A 24,102-nucleotide genomic window follows, 5' to 3' on the forward strand; every position below is an offset into this window, starting at 1 on the left:
GGCACCGGCCACCCCAAGTGTCCGAGGGGAATTCACCAGAAGCCACCTTCCTTGTGACAACCCCAAGAACCTTGGTCTGCACTCTTCAGTGTCTGTTCCCGGAGCAGCCCCGAGGGACCAGAGGACACATGAGTCACTTCCTGGACAGCAACCTGTCCCAGCTTCTTAGCCATTTTGGGCTTGGCCTTTCATAAATTTATCTTCCTTTTCAAGTCAGCTTCTATTTCCTGCCGGTCCTGTCTCCTTGTGGGGTTTCTGAAGCACCTGCAAGCAAGAAACAGCGTGTGAGCAAGCCTGTGAGGATTCAAGTCCTTCTTTTTCTTACTCCAGATGAAAAGAAGAGAGATTGGCAAGGAGGTCTGAGGACCCCATTAGCTAAGTAAATGGTGACGTTCCATCACGGCCTTTTTCCTGTCCAGCAGGACTCCTGGGAAAACAGCTCCAGGTGGGGACAACCTTGGCCATTGTTTGGCTTAAAATGCAGAAGGGGTTTGGCTGGGGATGGCGGCTGATGCCTCGGCATTATTCAGCATTTGCTCCAGTAGCGTCAGGATAGAGGGACCCTCCCTTCCATCACGTAATTTTTCTACCCCTCAGGATTTTTTCTCCTTTATTTTTATATAAAATGAAGCATTTTTTTTTATTGTAGTAGAATAGCCGTAACATAAAATTGCGCATTTTAACCATTTGGAAGAGTACAGTTCAGTGGCATTAAGTACATTCACATTGTGTGACCATCACCACCATCCACTTCCAGACCTTTTTCATCTTCCCAAACTGAAGCTCTGTCCCCATTAAACACTAACGCCCCCTGCCCTTGCTCCAGCCCCTCCAACTTCCACTTTCTGTCTCTATGAAGTTGACTACTCTCGGTACCTCATGTGAGTGGAATCGTATGGTATTTGTCTTTTTGTGGCTGGCTTCATTCACTGAGCTTCACGTGAATGAAGGTTCATCCATGTTGCAGCATGTGTCAGAATGTCCTCCCTTTTTAAGGCTGAATGACACTCCATCCGCAGAGTGTGCCTACACTCTGTCTCGCTTATCCGTTCACCCGTCGGTGGACACCTAGGCTGCTTCCACCTTTCAGGTGTTGTGAATGATGCTGCTGTGAACACAGGTGCACCCATAACCGTCTGACACTCCGCTTCCTCTTCTTCTGGGTCCACACCCAGGAGTGGACTTGCTGGATCATATGGTAGTGGTAATTCCGCGTTTGCTGTTTTAAGGATTTGCCATTCCATTGGCCACAACAGCTGCACCGTTTTACAAAATGAAGCACTTTTACTGGATGATCTTTAAGGTATCTTTACACTTCAAAAGAAGGTTTTGGTTCTCTGGTTCCATGGTCAGTGGCTGGAATATGATCTTTGGAGTTAAGATTTGAGCACCCGATCATCATGTATCAGTGAGACTTACCACCGCCACCTAAGCCATTAACGCACGTGCAAGGCGAGATGCCCTACCCGTCGTGAGGGCCGTGTGAGTATCTGGCATTGTCTGAGGACCTACTATGTTCTGGAAACTTTTTGGCCTCTTTGAATATATGCATTATCATTATCTGCAGGGTAGGTATTTATCATCTCTCTCATTTTTGCGGGTGAAAAATTAGTGATGCTTTCTCATGATGTTGGTTGGAAGTGGTATCTCTTGGGTTGTCAACACACTTAAGATGTTCTGTTTACCTAAAAGAAATGTTCTGATTCTTTCTTCCTTGTTCTTAACGTACCTCCCCCAAAGTACTTATGGAACCACTGACCCTCACGGCACTTTTCATTAAGCGGTGCAAGTGTAGCTGCTCTGTGGAAGGAGGGGACATCGCCCCTCCATTTCAAGTGCTTTCTGGTTCCACTGGGGGGGCCGGGGTGGAAGGGCTTGGATGAACTTTTGGCGCAAACTTTCTGATCTGTCCCCTCCCTACCTGGCCTCCGTACCCGAGTCCCAGCTTCCTGTTGTGGCATTCAAGGCCCTTGCCTTCTGGCTCCAGATTATGTTCCTCTCCCCCCCACCCCAATTACCCTCCAGATGCTTCAAATGGCATTCTAGTCACTGACCACCCCCCGAGTCCCAACTACACCTCCCCACCTCTGTGGGTGGGCTTCTCTCACTGCCTGGGGTCTGCCTGCTTCCTCTCTCGGCTTGTCTGTTATTGAAGTCCCAGCCTTGGTCAGGAATCGAAGGGGACGTCCCCGAGAGTCCCACTCATCCTCCACCCCCACCCATCTCAGCAGCGCCCCCCAGCCCCGACCCGGGTCGTGCATCCTGCGTCCGCTGTAGCTGTTTCACTGTGCTCTCTCCTGTGGGGCCGTGGGCACTGGCGGCTCGCTGGCCTCAGGGTCCCCAGCCACTCCAGGCTCTCCTGCGGGACAAGCCGTCGCGTTTGCTGAACGGATTGTTAGTGGTTAGAGAAGAGCAAGGCTGTGTCGGGAAGCTTTTTACTTTCCCTGATGGTTTAAATTTTCCTTCACCACATGAGGGGAAAGACCACCAGGAGAAAGCCAGCGTGCGGACATTTAAACAGAAGACGCGCGAAGTGCCTTCTTCGCTAGCCGGGCTCCTGTGTGTAAGGCGGCGATGGCTGCCCCGCCCAGGGCCTGAAAGGGAGGCGGGGAGTGCAGGTGCGGATGCCAAGCAGGGTCCGGCTTCTTAGTGCAGTGATTCTTGGCCCCTTCACCTCCCCCTCTGAGATCAAATTCCTCACCTGGAGATCTGGAAGAAACTTCTCCATCAGCTCAGGTGAGAGGAGGCGTGGGCCTTGCTGGTGGTTTCTGCCTAGTAGTCCTAGAAATGCCCCATTTCAGTTCCCAGCCTGTCAGAGTCGGGGTCTGAGGCTCCAGCCCCGCTCAGCACCCCCTAAAGAACAGCTCTGTGTGCCCGGGGCATGGTGGGGGCGGATGCGGGCCCCCAGGTTCCTCTGCGACAAGCAGAGGCTTGGCCTGGTGGGCCGGTGGGGCCTGGAGGTTGGATCCTGACACTCAGGTGAGCCAGGCCTTCACCTCTAAAGGTCCTGATTTGATATTTTTAGAAAGAGGGACCCTCTCAAGGTGCCTGGCCCACCCAGTGGAGCCGTCACCGCCACTGTGCCTGCCATTGGTGCCCCTCGCGTCCTGGAGCACAGCCCAGGCGGGTCCCACACCCGCAGGAGCCCCGGCCCCAGCCCTGGAGCCACTGGCCTGCCTGGTCAGTGAGGTCGCTGACTTTTTTAACTTCCAGATCTCCCTGGTTTGGGGACAAGAAACCCTCTTTGGGGGAGTGGGAGAACCAGGTGAAGGTGGGTGTGGGCAGAGATGCACCCCAACCTCCTGCCCGGCACCCCGCTCCCTCCCTCCAGCTGTGATCAGCGACTCCCCTGCCCTGCTGGGGCAAGGTCCTCTGGGCATCCCTGGGCGTAGCTCCCACTCAGAGCCTCAGCCCCGCCCTCCTGGTGGGGACGCCCTGCAGCCCGGCTCGGGCTCCCCCTACTGCTTCCCAGTCCCCTCTCCCCTTGCGGCTTCTTTCTCTGTCTCTCTGTCTCTGCTTCCCTCCCTGTCTATCTCTGTCTGTCTGTCTCTTTCTCTCTGTGTGTCTCTCTCTGCTTCTCTGTCTCTGTGTGTGTCTCTCTGTTTCTGTTTGTCTCTTTCTGTCTCTGTGTGTCTCTCTGTCTTTACATCTGTCTCTTTTCATGTCTCCATCTCAGTCTCTGTCTCTTTATCGTGTGTCTCTGTCTCTGTGTCCCTCTGTGTCTCTGTCTCTCTGTCTGTGTCTCTCTCTGTCTCCCCGTGTCTTTCTCCATCTCTCTCTCTCGTCCCCGGGGAGGCCCGAGAAGTCAAGGTGGGCTCTTCTCACCTGAGACCAGTGTGGCTTCAGTAAGTTGGGAAAATGGACTGGTGTGCCCGGCAGCGTGGGGTGGGGGAATTCAAGAGGGTGAGTCAGGACCTGCTTGTCAGGGGTTTGGACCTGCTGCCACATTCTCTGTCCAACGTCAGCAGTCTGTCCGCAAAAAAGGTGCCCCACCTTCCCAGTGAGGGAGCAGAGAAGAGAGTGAGGCTTGAAATCAATGCCTGGAAGACACTGAGGGCTCAGGTGCAGATCCACAGTGGGGGAGGGAAACCTCTTCCCGCCTCCCCCCCGCGCCCCGGGAGACCTAGAGACAGGCTGGGGTATCACTCAGCTCTCCCTCTCCCTGGTTTCCACTGGGGCCTCCCCATGGTTTGTGCTCATGGGTCCTGGGACAGCCGGCTGTGGGGGGCCTCCCCTGTTTCCGGGAGGAGGTGTGTCACTGCCAGGGTTCCCAGGTCTGCTGACATGGCAGTTCACGGTCAGTGCCCAGCTGTGCCTGAAGACCCCCTACGGACAGCCCTTGGTGGGTGGCTGTGGGCAGGGGGCAGTCCTGGCAGATGGCCCACCAGCCCTGGCTGGAGCCTGGTAAGGGGGGCACTTTCCTATTTGCTGCTGAGTTTCTGTTCATTTTATGACAAGTTGCTTGGGGACAAGAGAGCTGGTCGCTGCTAGAAGGGGAGCAGGGAATGGGGAAGGGGTCAGTGCTGCCGAGCGTCTGCCCCTGCAGGCCGGCTGCGGTCCACACCTGCCAGGCTGGGCCCCCTGTCATTCTGGAACGTGATGATGGCCGCTGAAACGGCGCGGGGCCCACCCGTGACTGTCCTGCTTCCTCTGTGACTCCAGCCTTGCCTCTCTGGGTGACCCTGAGTGGGGGGGGGGGAGGTCCCTGGGTCTTGAGGAAGATGCAGTGGCAGCTGGAGGAAGGGAACGGGTTACAGACCAGCCTCCCATTGGGCCTGCAGCCTCCCTTCTGGAGGGCTTTTAAAAACTGGCCGATTACCTTGTAATTGTTCCCAGCAGTGAGGAGCGAGTCCAGTGTTTGTTTTGCCTTCTGTGTTCTCCGGGCCAGCGGTAACCAAGGGCCGCTTCCCCTTGGTGACGGTGGAGCTCACTCAGGCCAGGGCTGATCCAGCCCCGGCGAGGGAGGCCTGGGGACCCACAGGGCCTGGCTGCTGGCAGGGAGGGCACCCTGCTCCCGGAGTGTCAGGGAGCTGCCTGCCCTCCACCTCCGTACCCCAAGCCTGAAGACCTGTTTCCCTGCTAGTGCTCCCCCCAGGCACTGGCCCGAAATATTCCAGAATTCCGATCCTCCGGTAGGTGCCTGGGAGACCGGGAGGCCACTCGCTGGCAGGCCGTGTTGGGGTGGGTTGCGGGCAGGGTTGTGGACCTCAGCCGGGATGCTGCTCAGGGCTGGGGGGCTGACCTTCATTCTAGATTCCAGCAGGACGCGGGGTCCTGAGCTAGTTCTGAGGGAGATTTTGCGGGAGAAGGAGACGGGCTGTAAAACTGACCAGGGCAGACTCTGTGGCCAAGAGGGCCAGGACCGGTCTGAGATGGACCGGATTCCGATCGGGTAGGGTTGTTTGCAGTGAAAGGAATGGCGTTGTAACAGGTGTGGCCACAAGAAAGTGTGAGGCTCCTGGAGGTGGCCGGGCTGGCTTGGCTGGTTGGCAAATCGGGGCTATTTAGAGGAGCAGGGAGAGTTGAGGAGGCTTGTCAGGAGCTGGGAGCAGGGACAGAGTGGGGTTTGGAAGTGGTGCTGCCGCCACCTTGGTCTTCCCAGACCCTGAGTGACAGAGGGCTTCTAGAAAATCTGGGCCAGGGAATCCACAGCCTGTTTTACGCACCCCCACTCGTTGGTCTGGCAGAGGACGGGGCCCTGACAGGCTCTGCCCACAACTTCTGTTAAACTTGTCGGCTTCTACATTGGTTGGTTAGGAGTCAGTTATGTTTCGGGACTGGCTTCCTGGAGAGGGATGGACGTGCCTCCGTTTTCTTTCTTTCTGATGTGTTTCTTCCCCGCCTCTGCCTTGGGGAGGACCCACAGCACAGCCCCACCCACCTGGGCACACAGATCACCTGAGATAGGGCCGTTCAGAGGCAGTCAGCGACAGACAGGCCTGAGGCTCTGCATTTCCAACAGGCTCCCAGAAGATGCCTGTGCTGGGGCCCATGGGCTCCCTGGGTGTGACCAGATGCAGAGGGTGACCAGCTCCCTCCCTCCTAAAGAGGAGTTGTCCTGCTCTGCATGCAGAATCTCAGGTGCGTCTGGTTTTCTGTTCGGGGGCCCAGAGAGGGGGTCCTGTCAATCAAGAGCAGGGATATCTGGGCGGGGGGCTGGGGCATGGCACTGGGGGACTGGCCCGAGTGCCTCTGTCCGACTTTCACATGGACTCCTTCCACCAGCCAAGCTGCCGGTACTATTTAACCTCAGTGATTCATTGAAGTGCGTTTCAAGGGAAGGCGTTGTGTTACAAAAACCGTGGGTCCCAGCGGCTTGTTTTGTTGGCAGGTCTTGCCACCTCAGCTGAAAAGAGGCGCTTTTGATATGGGAACGGAAACTTGGGACCGCGTTGGAAATACTCAGGGTGTTCTGCGGGAGGGGACCGGTGGTCCTCCTCCAGTCATGGGAACTCGCTGCTTGGCCGTGGTGGCGGCCCGGGGCTGGCGGCCCCACATGGAGCTGGGAAAGGAGGTCCCCCAACCCGGGTCTCTGGTCCATGCCCCCAACAGCTGTGACGAGGCTGGCCTTTCCTGACACTGAGGAATGGGGGGGACACGTCCTCTGCTCCCCATGTCTCCTGTGAAGGCGACATCTGCTGTTTTGATTTTATGGAAAGCCCAGCTTGCAGAGGAGATACCGTTCTGAGCGCCGTCTGTCTGAAGCTGGGGCGAGCAGGTGAAATGTGTGTGTGCAGCCCTCGCGCCTGCTGAGTACCGGGGACCTGGTCCAGCTAGAATGGCCCGTCCTGGGCTTGCTTGTTTCCAAAGTGGGGCTGAGCTGACCAGTTTGCTAAACAAGCAAGTGCCTTCGTTCTGGCTTCTCCCTCCCTCTGCCCCTATTGCCATCCTGGACTCGCCCATTTCATGGATATTGGACCAGTTTCCCTTTTTTCCACTTCCCATGTATTCCTTTTGTGTCCTCAGATGTGATAAGTGGACCAGACTCACCCCAGATCCAAGTTGCTTTTCCAAGAAACTTCTCCAGTTGTGTCTGTCCTCGTACGGGGGCGTGGCAGACTCACCACCACCACTGCCACCCCATTCTTGAAGCAGGTGCGGTGGGATAAGGAGAGTTCAGAGGAGGCAGACAAAACCACTGCGGGTGCTGGGTAGCCTCCACTTCGGTGGCACCTGGAGGCTTCCCGTGGAGGCCTCTGTCACCATTAGTGAGCTTGAGATGGCGAGAGGCAGCCACAGAGCTGGGTCGCGGACACCCAAGGCGGCTGTCCTCTGTGGGAGATTGCTGACTTTGGGGTGCAGTGCAGGATCTGTGTGGCCGCATTCCACCACTGGGGAGCCTTCTCAGGAAGCCGTCCCTCCCTCCTCAGACCACTAACCTGTAAATACATGGCCAGTGTTGGCTCTTTGTTATGTTAGATATTCGTTCATTCAACACTTACTTACTACGTTCCAAGTGCTGTTTCAGCCATGGGGGCTACGGCAGTGAACACAACAGAGAAAAACCTCAGTCCTGAAGCTCACACTGACTGTTGAAATGATTGTTATGTTTGCTCTCTGTCTCCCGTATGAGACTGTAAGCTCCACGGGAACAATGATCTCTACCCACATAGTATGTGTATGTATAATGTATATAGTAGGTACCTAATATTTTTGGAATGAATTCCAACCCTAAAGCACCTTATTTGGCCTTGGGTGTTTCCCAAGTGCTCATCAGCGGAACATTTATGGACCACCTCTCAGTCTGGATCACTTCTGCAGGTGTCTATCGTGGAGATTTTGTTGGTTCTTATCAGTTTCCTCCTGGGCATGATGCTTCCTGGCAGTGTAGGTGGAACAGTCTCCTGCTTTCCCAAACACCGACCATGTGTGGCCCACAGTTTTGAATCATCCACTTTGTTGAGGTTCTCAGGGACTAAGGACCAAAGAAAGAATCTAAGGAAGCCCATACCATCTCGTCGGGGGTTTAGCAGGTGCTGGTGGGGTGGGTGGCGAGCAACTCAGGTATTAATTAGCACCTACTATATATGCACAGGACTTGAGTGTGGTCCTTTGGGGCCAACTTTCCATGTTTTCCGTGAGTGAATCTGGCCAGAAAGGATCTGTGGGAGATGGTGGCCCTTGGCATGAGAAGCCGGGGTCGCTCCAGGTCTGTGAATGATAATCCTCATAAGAATGCAGAAACTCAACCCATCAGAACAGGTTTTCATGTGGCAACAGGTCCAGCCAAACTGTGCTTTAGCCTGGGGCCCGCCGGGCCTGGGCCCCGAGCCCCGTGGTGTGACATCTGAGCTGGCAGGCAGGCCCCGGCGTCACCGACAGAGGAGTGAGCAGGAGCCACGTGGCTGGGATGGTCTCCTGATAACACAAAGCATGGCCTTTGCCAGCTTGGCACGGCCTTGGGGTGTTGACCTGCTCTGTGGAAAAGCAGGGACCTGGGCATTCAAGCACGTGTCTGTCTCCCTGCCCCACCTCGTCCCCAGGGTGGGGAGTGCACAGACCAGGGCTCTGCGTGACCTCGGTTCTCCCACGTCCTGGTCCCCAGCCCAGGGACGCTTGTGCGTGTGTTGGTCGCTCCCTCCTCACACCACGGTCTGGGTGCAGGCACGGAGATGCAGGCACACATTCTGGGTTCCTCCAGAGAAACTCGATCTACAGGTGCCGTCTCGAGGCAGCAGGGTTGCCAAACCACAGTGCTGCACTTTTGCTTTTGGAGGAAAGACAAGGAGGGATGGGGTGGGGAGCAGAGAGCTCAGCTCCAGAAGGCGCCTCGCTTCCCACATATGAACATCATTAGCTGTGTCCCTGTGTGTAACCCTGGCTGACAGGCCTGGTTCCGCCCGCCAGGTCTCTGCAAGCTCTGGGCCTCTCTCTGCACTGACGACCCTTTCCACACCTGCCTCCTGCCATGTGGATTTTGGAGAAGTGCATGTTTTTCATCCATTTATGTTTTTTTTTTTAATTTGTTGTGAAATTCACATAACAGGAACCGTTTACAGAGTTCAGTGGCATGTAGTACATTCATGGTGTGCAACCACCATCTCCATCGAGTTCCAAAACATTTTCACCCCCCACAAAAGAGGCCCTGACTCGTTGGCAGCCACTCCCTACTCCCCTCCCCTCCCAGCACCCCGGCAACCACCAATCTACTTTCTGTCTCTATGGGTTTCCCTATTCTGGCTATTTCATGTTAAGTGGGAGCATCACTGGGTGACCTTTTATATCTGCATTCTTTCACCAGCATAAAATATTTGAGGTCCATCCATGTTGTGGCAAGTGTCAGTCTTTTATTCCTGTTCATGGCTGAATAATATTCCATTGTGTTTGTGTTCCACAATTTGTGTATCCATTCAGCCATTCATGGACATTTGGATTCATCCATTTATGTTTTTGCAACAATAGTAAGAGCAGGAAGGAAATTTGAAAGAAAGGGAAACTCTGAAGCTCGTCTCTCTAAACACAGAAACATTATCATTTTCCATCTCCCTTTTCACCTCTTTTCCCGCATGTGCCTATATAGTTTTTTTCTAGATTTTATTCTGAGGGCAGATACGGAGTGCCTTCCTTTCACCTGACATAGCAAACCTTTTTCCTGGCCTCTTGTACAGCAATCGTTTCAGCTAGCATCTTGAGAAGCAATATCCATCTCCACAGATGTCCTGCCCCAGGAGGCCCCTTCCTGACTCCTTGTCGCATCCCCCACACAACCAACTGGTGCCATGGAATCTGGCATCTGGACCCTTCTGCTTACCTGGGAGTTCAGGGTTAACTTATTTGCTGCCCGTGGGCTTGCTGAGGCTTTCCCTTGTCAAGCTGTCGCCCCAGGTGTTCAGAACTTTCCAGGTTAACAGGATTGGGGGAGGAAGGCCAGCCACATAATAGAGGAAGTTCCTGTAGGCTCTTGTAAAGGTGTATTTAAGTCCCTCTTTCACCACCTGGCTTGTGAGGCCCAGGGATTTTACCTCCTCCTTGGCATCCTGTTGGGTTCCGTGAAATCCCACCCGGGGAAAGGTGATTAGATTGCACTGGGAGACGCACTGCCCAATTCTGCTTAGAATCCTGTCCAAGTTCATTGGCTGCGGTCCACACGAGGTCCAGTTGACAAACCTTCGGTTCAACTGGCTGTGCAGAAACTCCTGAGCGTCTTCAGACCCCACGGTCAGTTCCGAGATCGGGAAGCCTGGCGGTAGGTCACTCAGACATTTGCTTTTCTTCTCCTAAAAATGGACAGTGAAGTGGGGGGGGGTTTCTGAGGGCCAAGATTTTGAGGGTGATGAGAGGAGAGGTGGCTGTGAACTAAATGAAAAGAAACTGCCCTAAGGTTGTCCTGGGAGGCCTTGACCTCCCACATGTGACCATCATTACAATCAAACAACCTAGATGTCCATCTATAAGGGAAAGTTACCAAAATTGTGGTAGTGGAATATTATGCAGCTACTAACACATGAAATTGACTTAGGAGCTAATAGTGACTTGGAACAAGCAAACTGGGGCTTGGTGTGTGTGGTGTGATCCTTTGCTTTAAGTGGACGGTCCCTGTATCTGAGCCTGTGTATGCGCCAGAGTGGGAGGGGCATATTTTAATTCATACTTTATACATTTTCTCTGAGATTTCTTATGAGGATGTGTAACATATGAAATATTTCAAGTCAAGATAGAACAAGACATTTTTTTAAAGTTGTGGTTATAAATCCAAGCCTATCGGTTCTCATTTACTGTGGATTTGAGATTCCAAAATACTGAGCTGTCATTCCTTTGAGCCAGCAGTGTTCTAATCTGCTGGAGGGCTCAGTAGAATGCAGACTGCTGGGCCCCACCCCCAGAGTCCCTGATTCAGGAGGTCAAAGGTCAGGCCCAAGCATCTGTGTCTCTAACAGGTGATGGGGATCTGCTGATCCCAGGACCCTACTTTGAGAACCACTCCTGTGAACCCAGTTATAAGAGAGCTTCCCCACAACTTCTTCCTGCTATAGAAATTTTGTGGGACTTCTGCCCCTGCTTTTGACTTAAGGGGTTCACCTTATTTAATGGGGTTTTTGAGTTTGTACGTCCGCAAGCAGCTTTGCTGGAGCCGTGGTCTCACAGGGGGACTGGGCTCCTTGGGCCACCCTGTGAGGTCTTAACTGGCACCCACCTTGGCACTTCCTGGTTGAGTGCCCTCCTGCACATGGCTTTCAAGATTCCATCCTTTTAGGTGTCCCCTGATGTTAAAGGGAGGCGGGAGTGGGCAGGGAGTGGCATGTGTTAAGTCCCTACTCTGTGCACCCGATGCTGGGTTGAGTGCTTTAGCTGCACAATTCCATGTTGAAGTCATGAGCTCTGCCCCTCCCCCTCCTCTTACCCCCAGGTAGTTTGAGACCATCGCCTGGGTCTGCAGGTGGGGTAAGGGCACCCAGGCTCCTCTTGACTCCCTCAGATCTCTCTGAGAGCCAGTTCCTCTCGTGTCCTTAGATCTCTCCCTGGCCTCCCTGCTGCTCATTCTCCCTGGAGGGGCGTGGGGTGGCCCAAGGGACCACTCTCTGTGGTGACCTTTCTCAGTTGGCACATCCCACTGGAAGAGGCCAGCGTGTCACCTGCTCCTACTCAGGCCTCTGGGCTCTGGAGCCTGGGTGAGGTCAGACCTTGTTCCGGGGGCCCTGATGGAGGCACATAGCAGGTGGCGTTGCTCCAGGCCTCCTCGCAGGCTGTTCAGCTTGGAGTGAGCTGGTGAGCGAGCATCCTGCAGGAGGCGAGGGCCTCTGGAGAGAAGCCTGGTTTCCACTGGCGCCTCCTCCAGATGCTGACCTTGGGGAAGGTGAACCCCACTTTTCCTGGGGCCAGAGTGAGCTTGGTGGGTCCACCAGCCCATCCGGTGGAGGAGTTACAGGCTTCCCCAACAGGTGGGGCGAGGAGGGGCCAGGGTCCCCGAGGTACCCTTGAGCTTTCCCCTTGGGTGCCCGTGGGCCCTCCTCGTGGAGATGGCTGGTGGTGACACTGTCCACCCTGCCTTCCTGCCCCCTTTAGGGGACACCCCCGCTCCTGCATGGTCCAGGCGGACCCGGTTTGATGGACTGCCCAGCCTGGGCGACGTCGGGTGGGGGTCCACAATCTAGACTTCATTCTCACTGCCAGTCGAAGGTGCATCTGCTGCTGGCTTGGAAAACTTCTCGAAAGGTCACTGTGTCATTGAGTGTCACTCAGGTCCCTCCGAAGATCAGGGCTTCTCATCTAAGCAAAGCACAGGCCGTTGCTGTCACAACCTTGACCTGGCTGCAGCTGTGACTTCTTTTTTTTTAATGTTTAGTCTCCGAATGAATGTTAATGCTGTTTCCCAGGGGCAAGGCTCAACTGATTCGAGCACTTTCTGAAAGTGTCATGAGTAATCTGGGTCCTTCTGTAGGTGTTTACGGCAGGTACATTTTTTTTTTTTTTTTTTTTTGGTCTTTTGAGGTCAGAGGCTAGAGCTCTGGACCGTGTGGGATTTTTCGCTCGTCAGAACTTTCCAGAAGGGTCCACTACTTTATGTTGATTCTCAGGGCAGACCCTGACTTTTATATCCCTGCTTGAGCAAGAAGACAGCTCTCCCGGGTCTTCCCAGGAGTCTCTCCTCGAGTGTGCAGGTAGGGTGAGATGGGGGTTGGAACCACATGGCTCTTGCATTTGGTGACACTTTGTGAGGCTCCACGGCCAAGCCTGCCCAGAACACGCACATCCTGAGCGCTGCCACCAGCAAAGTCGTTCCTGAGCCGTGGCGCACGGAGCCCGCAGCCCTAATTAGCAGGCAGAGCTGGGCAGCCACTGAGTCTGGCTGCAGGCGTTGCATTCTGATCTAATACCGGATCACTCAGGTCTGCTTCTCTTGCAAAAATCCTGGGCTGCAACCACCGAGACGTGTGAGGTGGGGGGGTGGAGGGAGGGAGCTCATTTGATCTTCAGGTGAAAGGAAGCTTTATAAATAGGTCACCTTGTTCCACATCCTGAATTTTACTCTTTCCCCGTCTTGGGTTGAAACAATGGTTTTACTGTTCTGGGGTCAGTCGGATGCACTGAGGGGGAACTGAGCTGAAAGGAGGCGAGCGCGCGTCCTCCGCTCCACAGTGGCCTCCTCTGTGTGTCCCCTGCCCCCCACCCCTGTTCCATCCATTTGTCACCGGTCACCTTGGACATGTCTCCAACGGAGGGTTATTGCTCCTTCAACAAAATTATCCTTTTTTTAAACAAAAGGATACTTTTAAGTAGTTCCAGGGCCAATTGATCCGAAAGTACTTTTCTGGAAGGCAGAACTGCAGAGTTGTGGCTTTAATGGAAGGGACAGCATAGAGTTCCGGGCAGGTGCTGAACACGCTGTCCTATCTGAGCCAAGGGTGGCATCCTTGTCTCCCTTTCCAGCCTCTGCCCCCACCCCGAGATCCGCCTTCCTCACCCCCTCCCCTGCCCTTGGCGGGGCGCAGAAGTGTGCTCGCCGCCAGCACTGGCTTTCTGGTTGGAGGGTGGAGCAGTTCTTTTCTTCCTTGGGGCCCAGGGAGACGGATCACATCCCCACCCCTGCTGGGCAGATTAAAATCGGTGACGTAGCAGCAGTGAGATTGGAAGTCTTAGGAGAACTCGTTGCAGAAGTAATGTCCCCTTTTGGGTTGGCTCCAGAGCCGTACCTGGAGATTTTTGTCCTTTATTTTAAATGCCCCGCTGTCAACTGTGAGCTCCTTCATGTGTCTCTTTGTGGGTAAATTAAACATTTATCCTGTGCTTGCTTTACAAGAAGTGACACACGTGGAGAGCCTTTAGGAATTGCTCTGGGGACAACTTGTTCTTGCGAATATACTGTGTTAAAGTGTTTCTTAACCCTTTATTTTGTGTGTGTGTGCTTAAAAATCATTTTCATTACAAAAACAATACGTGCATTTAAAAAGAATTTTTTTTTTCAGTTCAAAAGGTGCTTAAAGTGAATGCATCTTTCCTCCTGCCCCACCCTGCAAGATTAGCCATGGTGAAAGCTAACCTTTGGTGTTAATAATTTGGTGCTTATTCTTCTAGACTTTTCTCTGTGCCTCCAAACAGGTAAATGCACACAGATAGAATCTTTTAAAAATTCTGTTCTTACAGAAATGGGATCCTGTGCTGCGTTTTGTTCCCCAGTTTGCTTTTTAAACACGCGACAGCGTAGGGTTACCGTCTATGTTAATTCAGCACACCTGGGGGGCTGCCGCCTCCCCGCGGCTGCGCAGGTCCCGCAGGTCCCCGAGCAGTGTGCGTCTTTGCCCACGCGTCCGGCTGTAGGCTTTCCTAGATGGGACCCCTGGAAGCGTGGTCAGTGGGTGACTGCTGGGTGTCTTACACCCGGGCAGGGACTGCCACTTGGCACCTGCAGGCTGAGAAGCGTGTGCCGGTTGAGGTCTGTCTGTTTGGGCTACACACCCACACCTGTGCCTGTACACGAATGGCCTTCTCCCCACATCCTCTCCAGTTTCCCTTAACCTTTGTTAGCCCTGTGCATCCCGCAAGACTCACTGGGCCCCTGTCGCTGATGGAACTCTGCCAGCACCACTTTTCTCTGTGACTAGCACAGTGAAAACAGTGGGCGTACCCAACAGGTGTTCTCCGCCACACGTGCCCAGGGGGCATGGGCATGAGCGAGCCCACTCCCTCCCCCTTCAGAGAGAGTTGCTGCCTAGGATCATGAGAGGCTGGCGGCCACTCGCCCGGCCCGGGTCTCAGACTCCCAGAGCGCTTCGGGGGTGCTTCTGGCCCCTCGCTGCCCTCCTGGGGTCACTGGCTGGCTCTGGGGTTCCTTCCGTGCACAGCCACCCATTCTGGCTCTGGTTGCCCCTCCCTGTTAGGGCACAAAGAGCCCACCTGGAGGAGCCCAAGAAACTAGAAAGAAGGTGCTTTGTGAGGGTCTGTTCTTCTTTCCTGTGGAGAGCTGTGGCCCCCAGCAAACCCTCTCCAAAGCAGAGGTACGTGATAGGAGCACTGGTCCCCAGACCCTGAGCCGAGAGCACTCCATTGGCTGCCTGTGGCGGCGATGGCAGGAGGCGGCTTTGGGAAAGCCATCTGCTTAGAGCCTGGACCCCCATTTTGGACAGGCAGCTCTGGTGGATTCTTGGAGCCCCAGGCCACCCCCCTGTCCCATGGCAGCCGCCAGGTACACTGCGTGGAAGGCTTTTGTCCATTAGAGGGTCCAAGAGGCATCCCCTTTCACAGTGAACCGTGAGCTGACTTTTGGCCCAGTGAGGATGGTGTGTGTGCTGCATCAGAGGGGGGAGGGGGTTCTCAGTGGGTGGAAAGGGTCCAACCAAGTCAAACCACTGGGCTTAGCAGACGTCCCTCCCGCTCTGTCCCACAGCTTTTGGTCTTATTCGCTCTACTGAAAGTAAATGCAAAATCTCGAAGACTTGCCAGACTTCTGGGGTGGGGGCGGAGGGTGGGGCTCATGTCCCTCTGTGTCCCTCTTCAGGGTAAAATGAGGGCCAGTGTGTGAAGTGCAGTGACCCTGCCCTGTGGCTGTGATCATCCATCTAGAACAAGTCTGCTTGCCCCTGGCTTAGAAGGGACCTTAAACTTGATCTTCTCTAGCTTAGCAGTCCAACCACTTGGGTCTTGGCCCAAAGACAGCATCCATCTGTCAGACCAGGTACAGTGACCAAGATGATGGATAACAGTGATCTTTGTTCAGGGTACGGAGCGTGGTCTAGAAAATAAAATAAAAACAAAAACTAAAGTGAAAAGGCCAACTTTCCAGGTGCTCTCTGGAACATTGTCTCAGATGAGTCTTAAGTAAGCCTGGAGCACCCATCTTACAGAGGAGCAAACTGAGGCTCGGAAAAGCTGAGGACAAGTCCTAGGCAGAGGCCCAAGGATTGGAAGCCCCTGGAGCAGGGCTGGCAGGACTGCAGAGCGGGGAGGTGAGGATGGAGAGGAGCCTAAGAGGGAGCACCCTGCTGGGCTCTGTTCCCCCAAAAGAGGGCTAGTGGGTCTCTGCGGCCACATTTAAAAGTAGATAGAAGGTAGAGGGCGGCTGGATGGCCTTAGTGGCCTTATGTCGACAGCAGGAAGTCTACCAGAGGGAAGTGTTGGCCTGGACACACGGTGGGGTTGGGCAGGTGACAGGTGAATCGAGTGGCCTTAGGGTTACCACAGTGACGGACTGCCTGGGAGGACTCAAAAGGGGTGGCCCTAGGGGGCCCCTCTGCAGGAGCGGCCCCAGGATGCTGCAGGCACCTTTGCCTGCCCTCCCCACCCCCTCTTCCCAGCCTCTTCCTCCCAGGGGCCCCCTCTGCTCAAGGTCATGTGGTCCAGGGGCCAGAAGCCCCCCAGCCCCACAGACCTTGGATGGTTCCCCACATGGGGGCCCAGGAGGGTTGGAGCTTAGCACAAGGGCCATGTAAGTGCACCTGCTTGGCAACCAGACTTGGAGGCGGGAATCTCAGAAAGGGAAGGGCCTGTGGAGCTGACCTGGACAGACAGCTGACAAGCCACTGTGAGGCTGTGCTGTCTTTTCTGACCCCTCTTTCCGAGGCCAGACTGACCTGGTTGCCACGAGATTCCTCACCACCTCCGTCTCATGCTTTTCCACTGCAGCGCTACGCGTGCAGGGCCCTCGCTCCAGCTCAGGGGTTGGTCACCTTCTTACTGGACTGTTCTTGTGAATAAAGTTTTATTGGAACTCAGCCGTGCTCACTGAGCTGTCTGTGGCTGCTTTAGTGCTGCAAGGCAGAGCTGAGCAGTTGCACAGAGACTATCGGGCCCACAAAGCCTAAAACATTTGCTGTCTCGCCCGTTGTGGAAAAGGTTTGCTGATGCTGGTCCAGCTGAAGTAGGAGTTATACGTGTGCACAGACTCGGATTTACTGGCCAGAGAGCTCCCTCCATGCGTCTCCCCCTCCCTCTCTCCCCTCTCGCAGCTCCACCTCTGACTTATGCTCATCCTCCCTGTTATGGTCCTTCTCCATTCCCCCCCCATTTCTCTCCAAGTATTTTATTAGGGTGGGGAGGTAATTCGGTTTATTTATTTTTTTAGTGGCGGTACTGGGGATTGAACCCAGGACCTCATGCATGCTAGGCATGCACTCTACCACTGAGCTGTACCTTCCCTGCTCCAAGTATTTTAAATTAATGTGTCAGAAGGACTTTTCCGCACCACCTTCCCTACCCACGTGGCCCACCTGCCCAGTGTCTCCTCTCCTCCCACCTGTTCCCACGGATGGGAGTTGGGTGGGACTGTCCTGCCATGAGGTTCTAGGAGAGAGGGCCTTCCTGCTGTGAGCCAGCCACCAGGAGGACAGCAAGCTGCCTCACTCCAGGAGGCAGTAAAATGAACTTTCTTTGGAAGTTAATTCCACTCCTCATCCTCCCAGAGAGGGGACCTGTGTCCCCGCGGAGTCCTTCACAGAGAGGTCGCCAGGCACCGCCAGAGGAGGTGTCCAGACAGAGATGGGTGTGGGTGCTTCGGACTTTGAGATCTGCCTTGGGTCAGCCTCCCCACCCCCCACTCAGAAAGATGCTGTCGAGGAGGCATGGAAGAAGGGGGTCAGGGATGGCTGAGCCGAGGGGCCGGTCTCTGCAGGAACCAGGACCATGTTTCCACACCAAAACCCAGAACCCTCCACCCTTGTGCAGCCTGGTGATCAGGCCCCGAAGCCACGGGGTGCCCGCTCAGCAGGGCCCGTAGGGGAGTCCTGGAGGTTTCCATGGCTCTTGGGAGTTGATGGGACTGAGACCTTGAAACTGGGACTGTCCTGGGAGTTCCAGGACATGAGGTCATGGTATCCTCAGAACTTTCTAGAACCAAGGTGGTCCCCCGACTACAGAGGGACCCCTCAGCTCTGAACTGGCTTTGAAAATATTTGACACAAGGGGTCCCAGCCTGTCTCTGAAGCAGTGCCCATGAGGGAGTTGGGGAGCCCCTTGTTCCACACCAGAAAGGGGAGGAAGGGAAGAGTGACCTGCCCACTGAGATGAGGGATCTGGGGCCAAGTGTCCCCACAGGGGCGTCTGCTGAGAGCCAGCCTCCAGCAGCCCTGGCTGCCCTGAAGGTGTCATCTCACAGGGTCTCTTCCCAGCTGAGAGGGAGGCAGCACCAGGTCAGCTGGAGACCTGACAGGCATCTGGCTGGTCGCTGAGCCCCAGTAGGGAGGCCAGTGGTCCCAGGTTCCCAGACTGACGTCCTGCAGCCGGTCCCTGCCCTCATCCCCCAGCAGGCACTCTGTCTTCTGCCACCGTGGGGAAGCAACACACCCACTGCAGGGGGCAGCCCTGCAGTCCGCACACTGGGCTCCTTTGTGTTCTTTGTCCCAGGCACCAGAGTGCTCCCTGGAACAAGTGACCCATGTGACGCTCCTCCAGCAGCCAGGCACCGATGGCCTCTCGCCCGGGCTCCTCTGCATACTCATTTAGTCGTGTTTATTTAGCCCAGAGCCTGCCTGCTCCCTTGTCTGGTCATTCCTAGGAGCCCGTCTCCATACCAGGCAGCCCAGAGTCCTTTCCACCGGCCAGGGAGTTTGTGGTGGCGGGAAGAAGCTTTTCTCTCCAGTGAGCCACGGGAAATCAAAATAGCATGTGATTTTTCCCTCTCCAAGGCAGGCAGCAAGGACAGGAGTGGCCAGAGTCCTGTCCCTCGTTTCAGTCCCCTCCTCCTGGTGCTGCCGATGAAGAGGAGGGGACGGATGCAGTGAAATCTCTCCTCCAACTCGTGGCTCTGATCCCCCTTAAAGGACCCAAGAGACAGTAAAGCCAGGGTGGGAATGAGGCGTCTTGGAGTCAGACTTCCTCTCCAGATGGGCTGTTGGGACCCAAGGAGCAAACATTAGCTGCTAGTTGAAGGATGTGGGTAGGAAAGAGGCAGCCGTCTAAGCGTTGGTCCAGAGCTACCTGGGGGTGCAGGATGAGAGCCACTGTGCCCACCTGACTCGGGCCAGCTGAGCCCCGAGAAGAGCATCACTGGCAGCCCCAGCCCAGGCACGATGTGTGACGTGCTGTGGAGGTTGCTGCAGCCTCAGGGGCCTTTATAAGAGCTTTATGTGCCCCCTGGGGTTCCCTTCCCTAGAGTGAACCAGTGGTACATCTTTGGAGGCAGCTGTGGTGGGAAAGAGAGGAGGGGCTGAGAGTTAGCATCTCAAACAGCTTCTGCTGCCACTTGGGGCTTCGTCTGCCCTCCAAACAGCAGGTGCGAGAAGTAAGCTTCCTCTTGCTCTGACCAGGAGAGATGCCCACCGCACCAGGCTGATCTGGGGACCGGGACCAACTTGGCTTTCTGCCCTGAGAAACCATGCCTGTTTCAGGCCATGCATCTGACACAGTTGAGCATAACGCCCATCCCCAGAGCCCACCTTTGCACGCAGACTGCCTGGTGGACGGCCCCCTCCTTTATGCCAACCTAGCTGCGGGCCCAGAAGGGAATTTCAGTCTGTGCCGAGGCTCTGGCCTGCCCCGAGTTGGGTGTGTTGGGAGCCAGGAAGGCAGGCTGCCAGGATGTGCCCATACGATAGGAACCTTGTGCCCCTAGCTGGCTTCTCCCCTTTCTCTCCGCACCCCTGCTCACTAGCCTCGTGTTTCTTTTTCCATCTGCCAGGCAATACTGGGCACTCTGCCCTGTGCAGAGGCCGCCTAGCCACGTCCTGGGAGTGCTGTCTGGGCCTGATTGGAAAACTGGAGAAGAGGCCCTGCGATTGATGAGTGTGCCTTGGGAGTCGGTGAACAGGTGATACAGGAGGCCAGGATGGGTCAGAAGGTCACTGGAGGGATCAAGACTGTGGACATGAGGGACCCCACGTACCGGCCCTTGAAGCAGGAGCTCCAGGGTCTGGACTACTGCAAGCCCACCCGCCTGGACCTGCTGCTGGACATGCCCCCCGTGTCCTACGACGTCCAGCTGCTCCACTCCTGGAACAACAACGACCGCTCGCTCAACGTCTTTGTGAAGGAGGACGACAAGCTGATCTTTCACCGGCATCCGGTGGCCCAGAGCACAGACGCCATCAGGGGCAAAGTCGGGTACACACGCGGGCTGCACGTGTGGCAGATCACGTGGGCCATGAGGCAGCGGGGCACCCATGCCGTGGTGGGCGTGGCGACGGCGGACGCCCCCCTGCACTCCGTTGGGTACACGACGCTCGTGGGGAATAACCATGAGTCCTGGGGCTGGGACTTGGGACGCAACCGGCTCTACCATGATGGCAAAAACCAGCCGAGCAAAACGTACCCGGCCTTTCTGGAGCCGGACGAGACGTTCATTGTCCCTGACTCCTTCCTGGTGGCCCTGGATATGGACGACGGGACCCTGAGTTTCATTGTGGATGGACAGTACATGGGAGTAGCTTTTCGGGGACTCAAGGGCAAAAAACTCTATCCTGTAGTGAGCGCCGTCTGGGGCCACTGTGAGATCCGCATGCGCTACTTGAACGGACTTGACCGTAAGTGTCCTCTGCGCCGTCCAAAGTGGCAGTGTCCCTGGACTTCCCGTGTTCCCCTTGGCCTGGCTGAACCTGGTTGAAAGTTTACAGTTGTTGAAATTTAAATATCTTTATCCCAGCATTCAGATCCTCAGAGGTGACTCTTGCCTGCCTCTGGTTAAAGGAGGATTTCTAGCCAGAGTCTGCCAGATTTCCTGTCAGCACCTGTGGATGGATGGATGGATGGATGGATGGATGGATGGATGGATGGATGGGTGGATGGGTGAATAAATGAGTGAATAGGTGGATGGATGGTCTTTGGTAGATGTGATTGACCTGCCTCCAGATTTGATCTGCAACTGACTACTTTCTAGCACAGTAGCCAGCACGGTATTGAGCTGGGCTTTGCGGCTTTGGGGGTACTAGGGCCTCTCACATAAATGAAAGCCAGTGGGCTCCTTTGGGACACAGTTCCCTGAGAGGAGCTTGTTCAGTGTCAGGAGGCCTTTGGAGAGGAGAATGTGGATTAGAATCGGGCTGAGTCAGCAGCAGCTTCCACCTGTCCCTTTGGAGAAGGGAGTGGCCTTTCTTAGACCACGTGTGAAAACAGCCTGCATGTCCTGGTAGCACACAGCAGCACAGGCCTGGGATGGGAAGTGGGGAGCTCTGTGGCTTTGTGGCTGGGAGCCCATGGTGGCAGGAGACCGCAGGGTTCCAGAACATGTTTGACCCTCACTCCTTTGCGAGTCCGTTCTACCATCTGCAGATGCCACCTTTGGAAAGGGGGTGGGCCAGAAAGCTTTGTCCACCCATGCACTGACCTCTTTAGGGGTGGGCTTGGCCTGGCATCCCCGGGATCTAGCCCCACTCGCAGCCCAGGTGAGTGGTGGACGAAGCCCTGGCCAGGGGTCAGGAGCACAGACACTTCCTCTGGTCTTGCAGCCTCCAAACTTTCAGGTTCTCCCATTCCTCCTTCAGTTTGCGGAAGATGCCGGAGAAAACATCCAGGACCACTAGGCAGAGCTAACTCTTAAAATGTTTCTCTTTGGAAGCCTCTTTCTGTCGCTGCCCCTCTTAGGCTCTGCCTGGGCGATGACAGTGAGCGCACAGCCAGGCGGGGCACCTGCCTCACCTGTGCAGGTGGTGCGGGCGACTGGCACCCTAGGCCGTGCGGCTCGGCGGGGCGGCCAGGTGTGCGTCCTGCAGGTAACCTCCCCGAGGAAGTAACCTCAGACCTGGTCTAGGGAACCAGCAGGGCGAGTTCTGTGAGTCTGTCTCCCCAGGTGACAGGGTAAAAAGTCCACAGCCAAATCTGCCCTGTGCAGGGATGGGCAAGGATTGGGAGCCCTGGGATCTAGGATCTCAGGGGACCCTGGCCCACAGCCCTGCCTCCCTCTTTCTGGCAGAGAGTGACCACGGCCTGTTCTGTACAGGGAGACAAGCGAATTGTTGGGCCAGTCGCATCATTGCCAGGCCCCTGGGACTGCTGGTCTCCACAAGAGCCGTGCAGCCCTATCCGTTCTGGAAACAGGGCCATCGGTGCAGTGAGGGCATGGCTTTACTGTTCACGTGCCCAGCTCCAAGGCAGAACACAGGATCCAGAGCGGCCGGGAGGGGACTGGAGCCTGTTCACCCGGGGCAAGTCAGGGCACGCGCGAGCAGAACGGTTTCCCCGCCAAGTCAGGACAAGGCTCGGCAGCTGGTCTGCCGGAACAGTCTTGGAGCCCCAGCGGTGTCATAGGTGTAGGCCCTGTCAGCTCTGCATCAGATGGGAGGTTGGATGCTTTCATCATTTTTGGGGTTTGGGAAATGTAAGCGGGGCTGAGGCAGGGAGGAGCAGCATGGGCTGTGAGAATCCCACTGGTGAGCCAGACCTTGAGTGGAGACCAGGTGCCCAGTGGCTTGAGCCCCCTCAACACTCTTGGTTACCGATGGGGACCCCCTCCCTCCCCACCAGAATCATCATGACAGGCAGTGCCAGGGCCCCTTGGCTTCTTGGCTTCCCCACTTCTGGTCAGACATGAATGGGCCCCACTCTGCACTGCTGGCTGACTTCAGAGGATCCAGGTGGGGAACTCCGTGCAGCCGGTGTAGCATCCCGGGCCACTGCGAGATGTTAGATCTCATGTCCTGGAAGGGTCACTCTGGCTGCTGTTTAGAAATGGATGGTGGGGAGGAGAGTGGCCACTGCAAGGCCAGGGAGGAGCCCTGACCATTGTCCAGGGCAGAGGTGATAGGGGCTAAGGCCAGAGTGGGCACCATGGAAGTGGGGAAGTGGAATTTGAGATGCTTATTTGACCCATCCTGGTGGCTCTGCGAGTCTGAGACAGTGGTCAGTCGGGGAGTCACCGGTGGTGGGATGGAGCTTAAAGCTTGGACCCCTGGATGAAGTCACCTAGGGAGGGACAGGGGAGAGGGCTGAGGCCAAGCCCTGGGGTGGACAAGGCGGGAGAAGAGGTGGAGTAGCCGTGGGGCTGGAGGAGAGAGGGCTGTCCCGGACACCAAGCGAAAAAAGGAATTCACGAAGGACAAAGTGAAGCCGGATCAAGTACACTTGTGGCTGAAACTTGTCCATCAGCTTTGGCAGTGAGGTGATCACTGGTGACCTTGTCAAGGGTCATCTGGATGGGGTGGGGTCAGAATCCTAAGACAGTGGCTGGTGTAGAGAGGAGCAGGAAGGGCGGTGTGGTCATTTCCTGAGGCCACAGGGACAAGTGACCACCAACTGGGCAGCTTCAAGCAACAGAAATGTGTGCAGTCCCAGGTCAGGAGGCCAGGTGTCCGAAACCCAGGTGTGGGCAGGGTTGGTTCCTTCTGAGGGTTCGAGTCCACCCCACACCAGCACTCCTTGGCTTGTAGACACATCACTCAGTCTTGGCCTCTGTGGTCACGTGGCCTCCTCTGTGTCTGTCCTCTTGTTACAAGGACACCAGCCATTGGATTCAGTACCCATCCTACTCCCGTGGGGCCTCATCTTAACTAATTACAACTGCAAAGACCCTGTTTCAAATAGGGGCACATTCTGAGGTTCCAGACGGTCCTGAATTTAGTGTGGGGGGCGGGTGCCATTCCGCCCGCGGTACCTTCCCCCTCCTGGGCTGCCACCTGGCCAGGAGACAGGACTGTGACAGACCGAGTCCAGCGCTCAGATGGTGGAGTGTCTGTCAGGTGAGGTCAAAGGGCGCCCAAGTACTGGGCCCAGGAGGGTTTGCTTTCCTTTCCAAGGCAGCTGAGGAGGGAGGAATGTCAGGATCCACCCAGGGAGCAGGGTGTGACAGGCAGAAGCTCTGGCCAGGGCTGGCCAAATACATCTTCTTGGTGTCAGGCCTGGACTGGACTTTGCTCTCAGTCTTGGAGGTGGTTCTGATCTGTTCCTGCTCCCGGGGATGTTTGGGAAGTCTGCTCCCTCCTTCCCTACCCAGCCTGGTCACCAGGTCCTGACCTCAGCAGGGAGCAGCTGTTCACAGAGAGGGTCAGCAGAGTCGCCGGTGGCATGTGGATGCTGCAGTGGCCGTTTGTCCTCCCAGCCTGCCTTCCCCTGGGAACCAGGCAGACCCTTCCCCACCCCATCAGAGTCCCTGCCCCAGTGCTGGGGCCATGGGCTGAACTGGCTGGGGCCAGAGCAAGAGCAGTGTGTCCCTACGAGACCTACCCTGTCCAGACAACAATGATCACAGGCCACGTGCTCTGACTCTTCCCTGAAGGCTTGCGACCTCTGGGGCTGAGGCTGTAACCA

General features: G+C 55.7%; 1 protein-coding gene across 5 annotated transcripts in view; it reads left to right on the plus strand.

Annotated features, from left to right (window-relative positions):
• The window catches only part of SPSB1 (splA/ryanodine receptor domain and SOCS box containing 1), a 62,278-nt gene that overhangs the window by 32,642 nt on the left and 5,534 nt on the right, over positions 1–24,102 (plus strand). For 3 of the 5 annotated variants that reach the window (XM_032495133.1, XM_032495132.1, XM_032495134.1), the window contains exon 2: positions 19,547–20,387. In XM_032495133.1, coding sequence (XP_032351024.1) covers positions 19,694–20,387 — 694 coding nt within the window. In that variant the 5' untranslated portion in view covers positions 19,547–19,693. Of the gene's footprint in view, positions 1–4,930; positions 5,133–5,936; positions 6,082–19,546; positions 20,388–24,102 lie in introns of those variants that run through there. The other 2 variants (XM_006178379.3, XM_032495135.1) reach the window with 2 other exon arrangements.

Source organism: Camelus ferus, chromosome 13, assembly GCF_009834535.1.
Source record: "Camelus ferus isolate YT-003-E chromosome 13, BCGSAC_Cfer_1.0, whole genome shotgun sequence".
Classification (NCBI taxonomy): Eukaryota; Metazoa; Chordata; class Mammalia; order Artiodactyla; family Camelidae; genus Camelus; species Camelus ferus.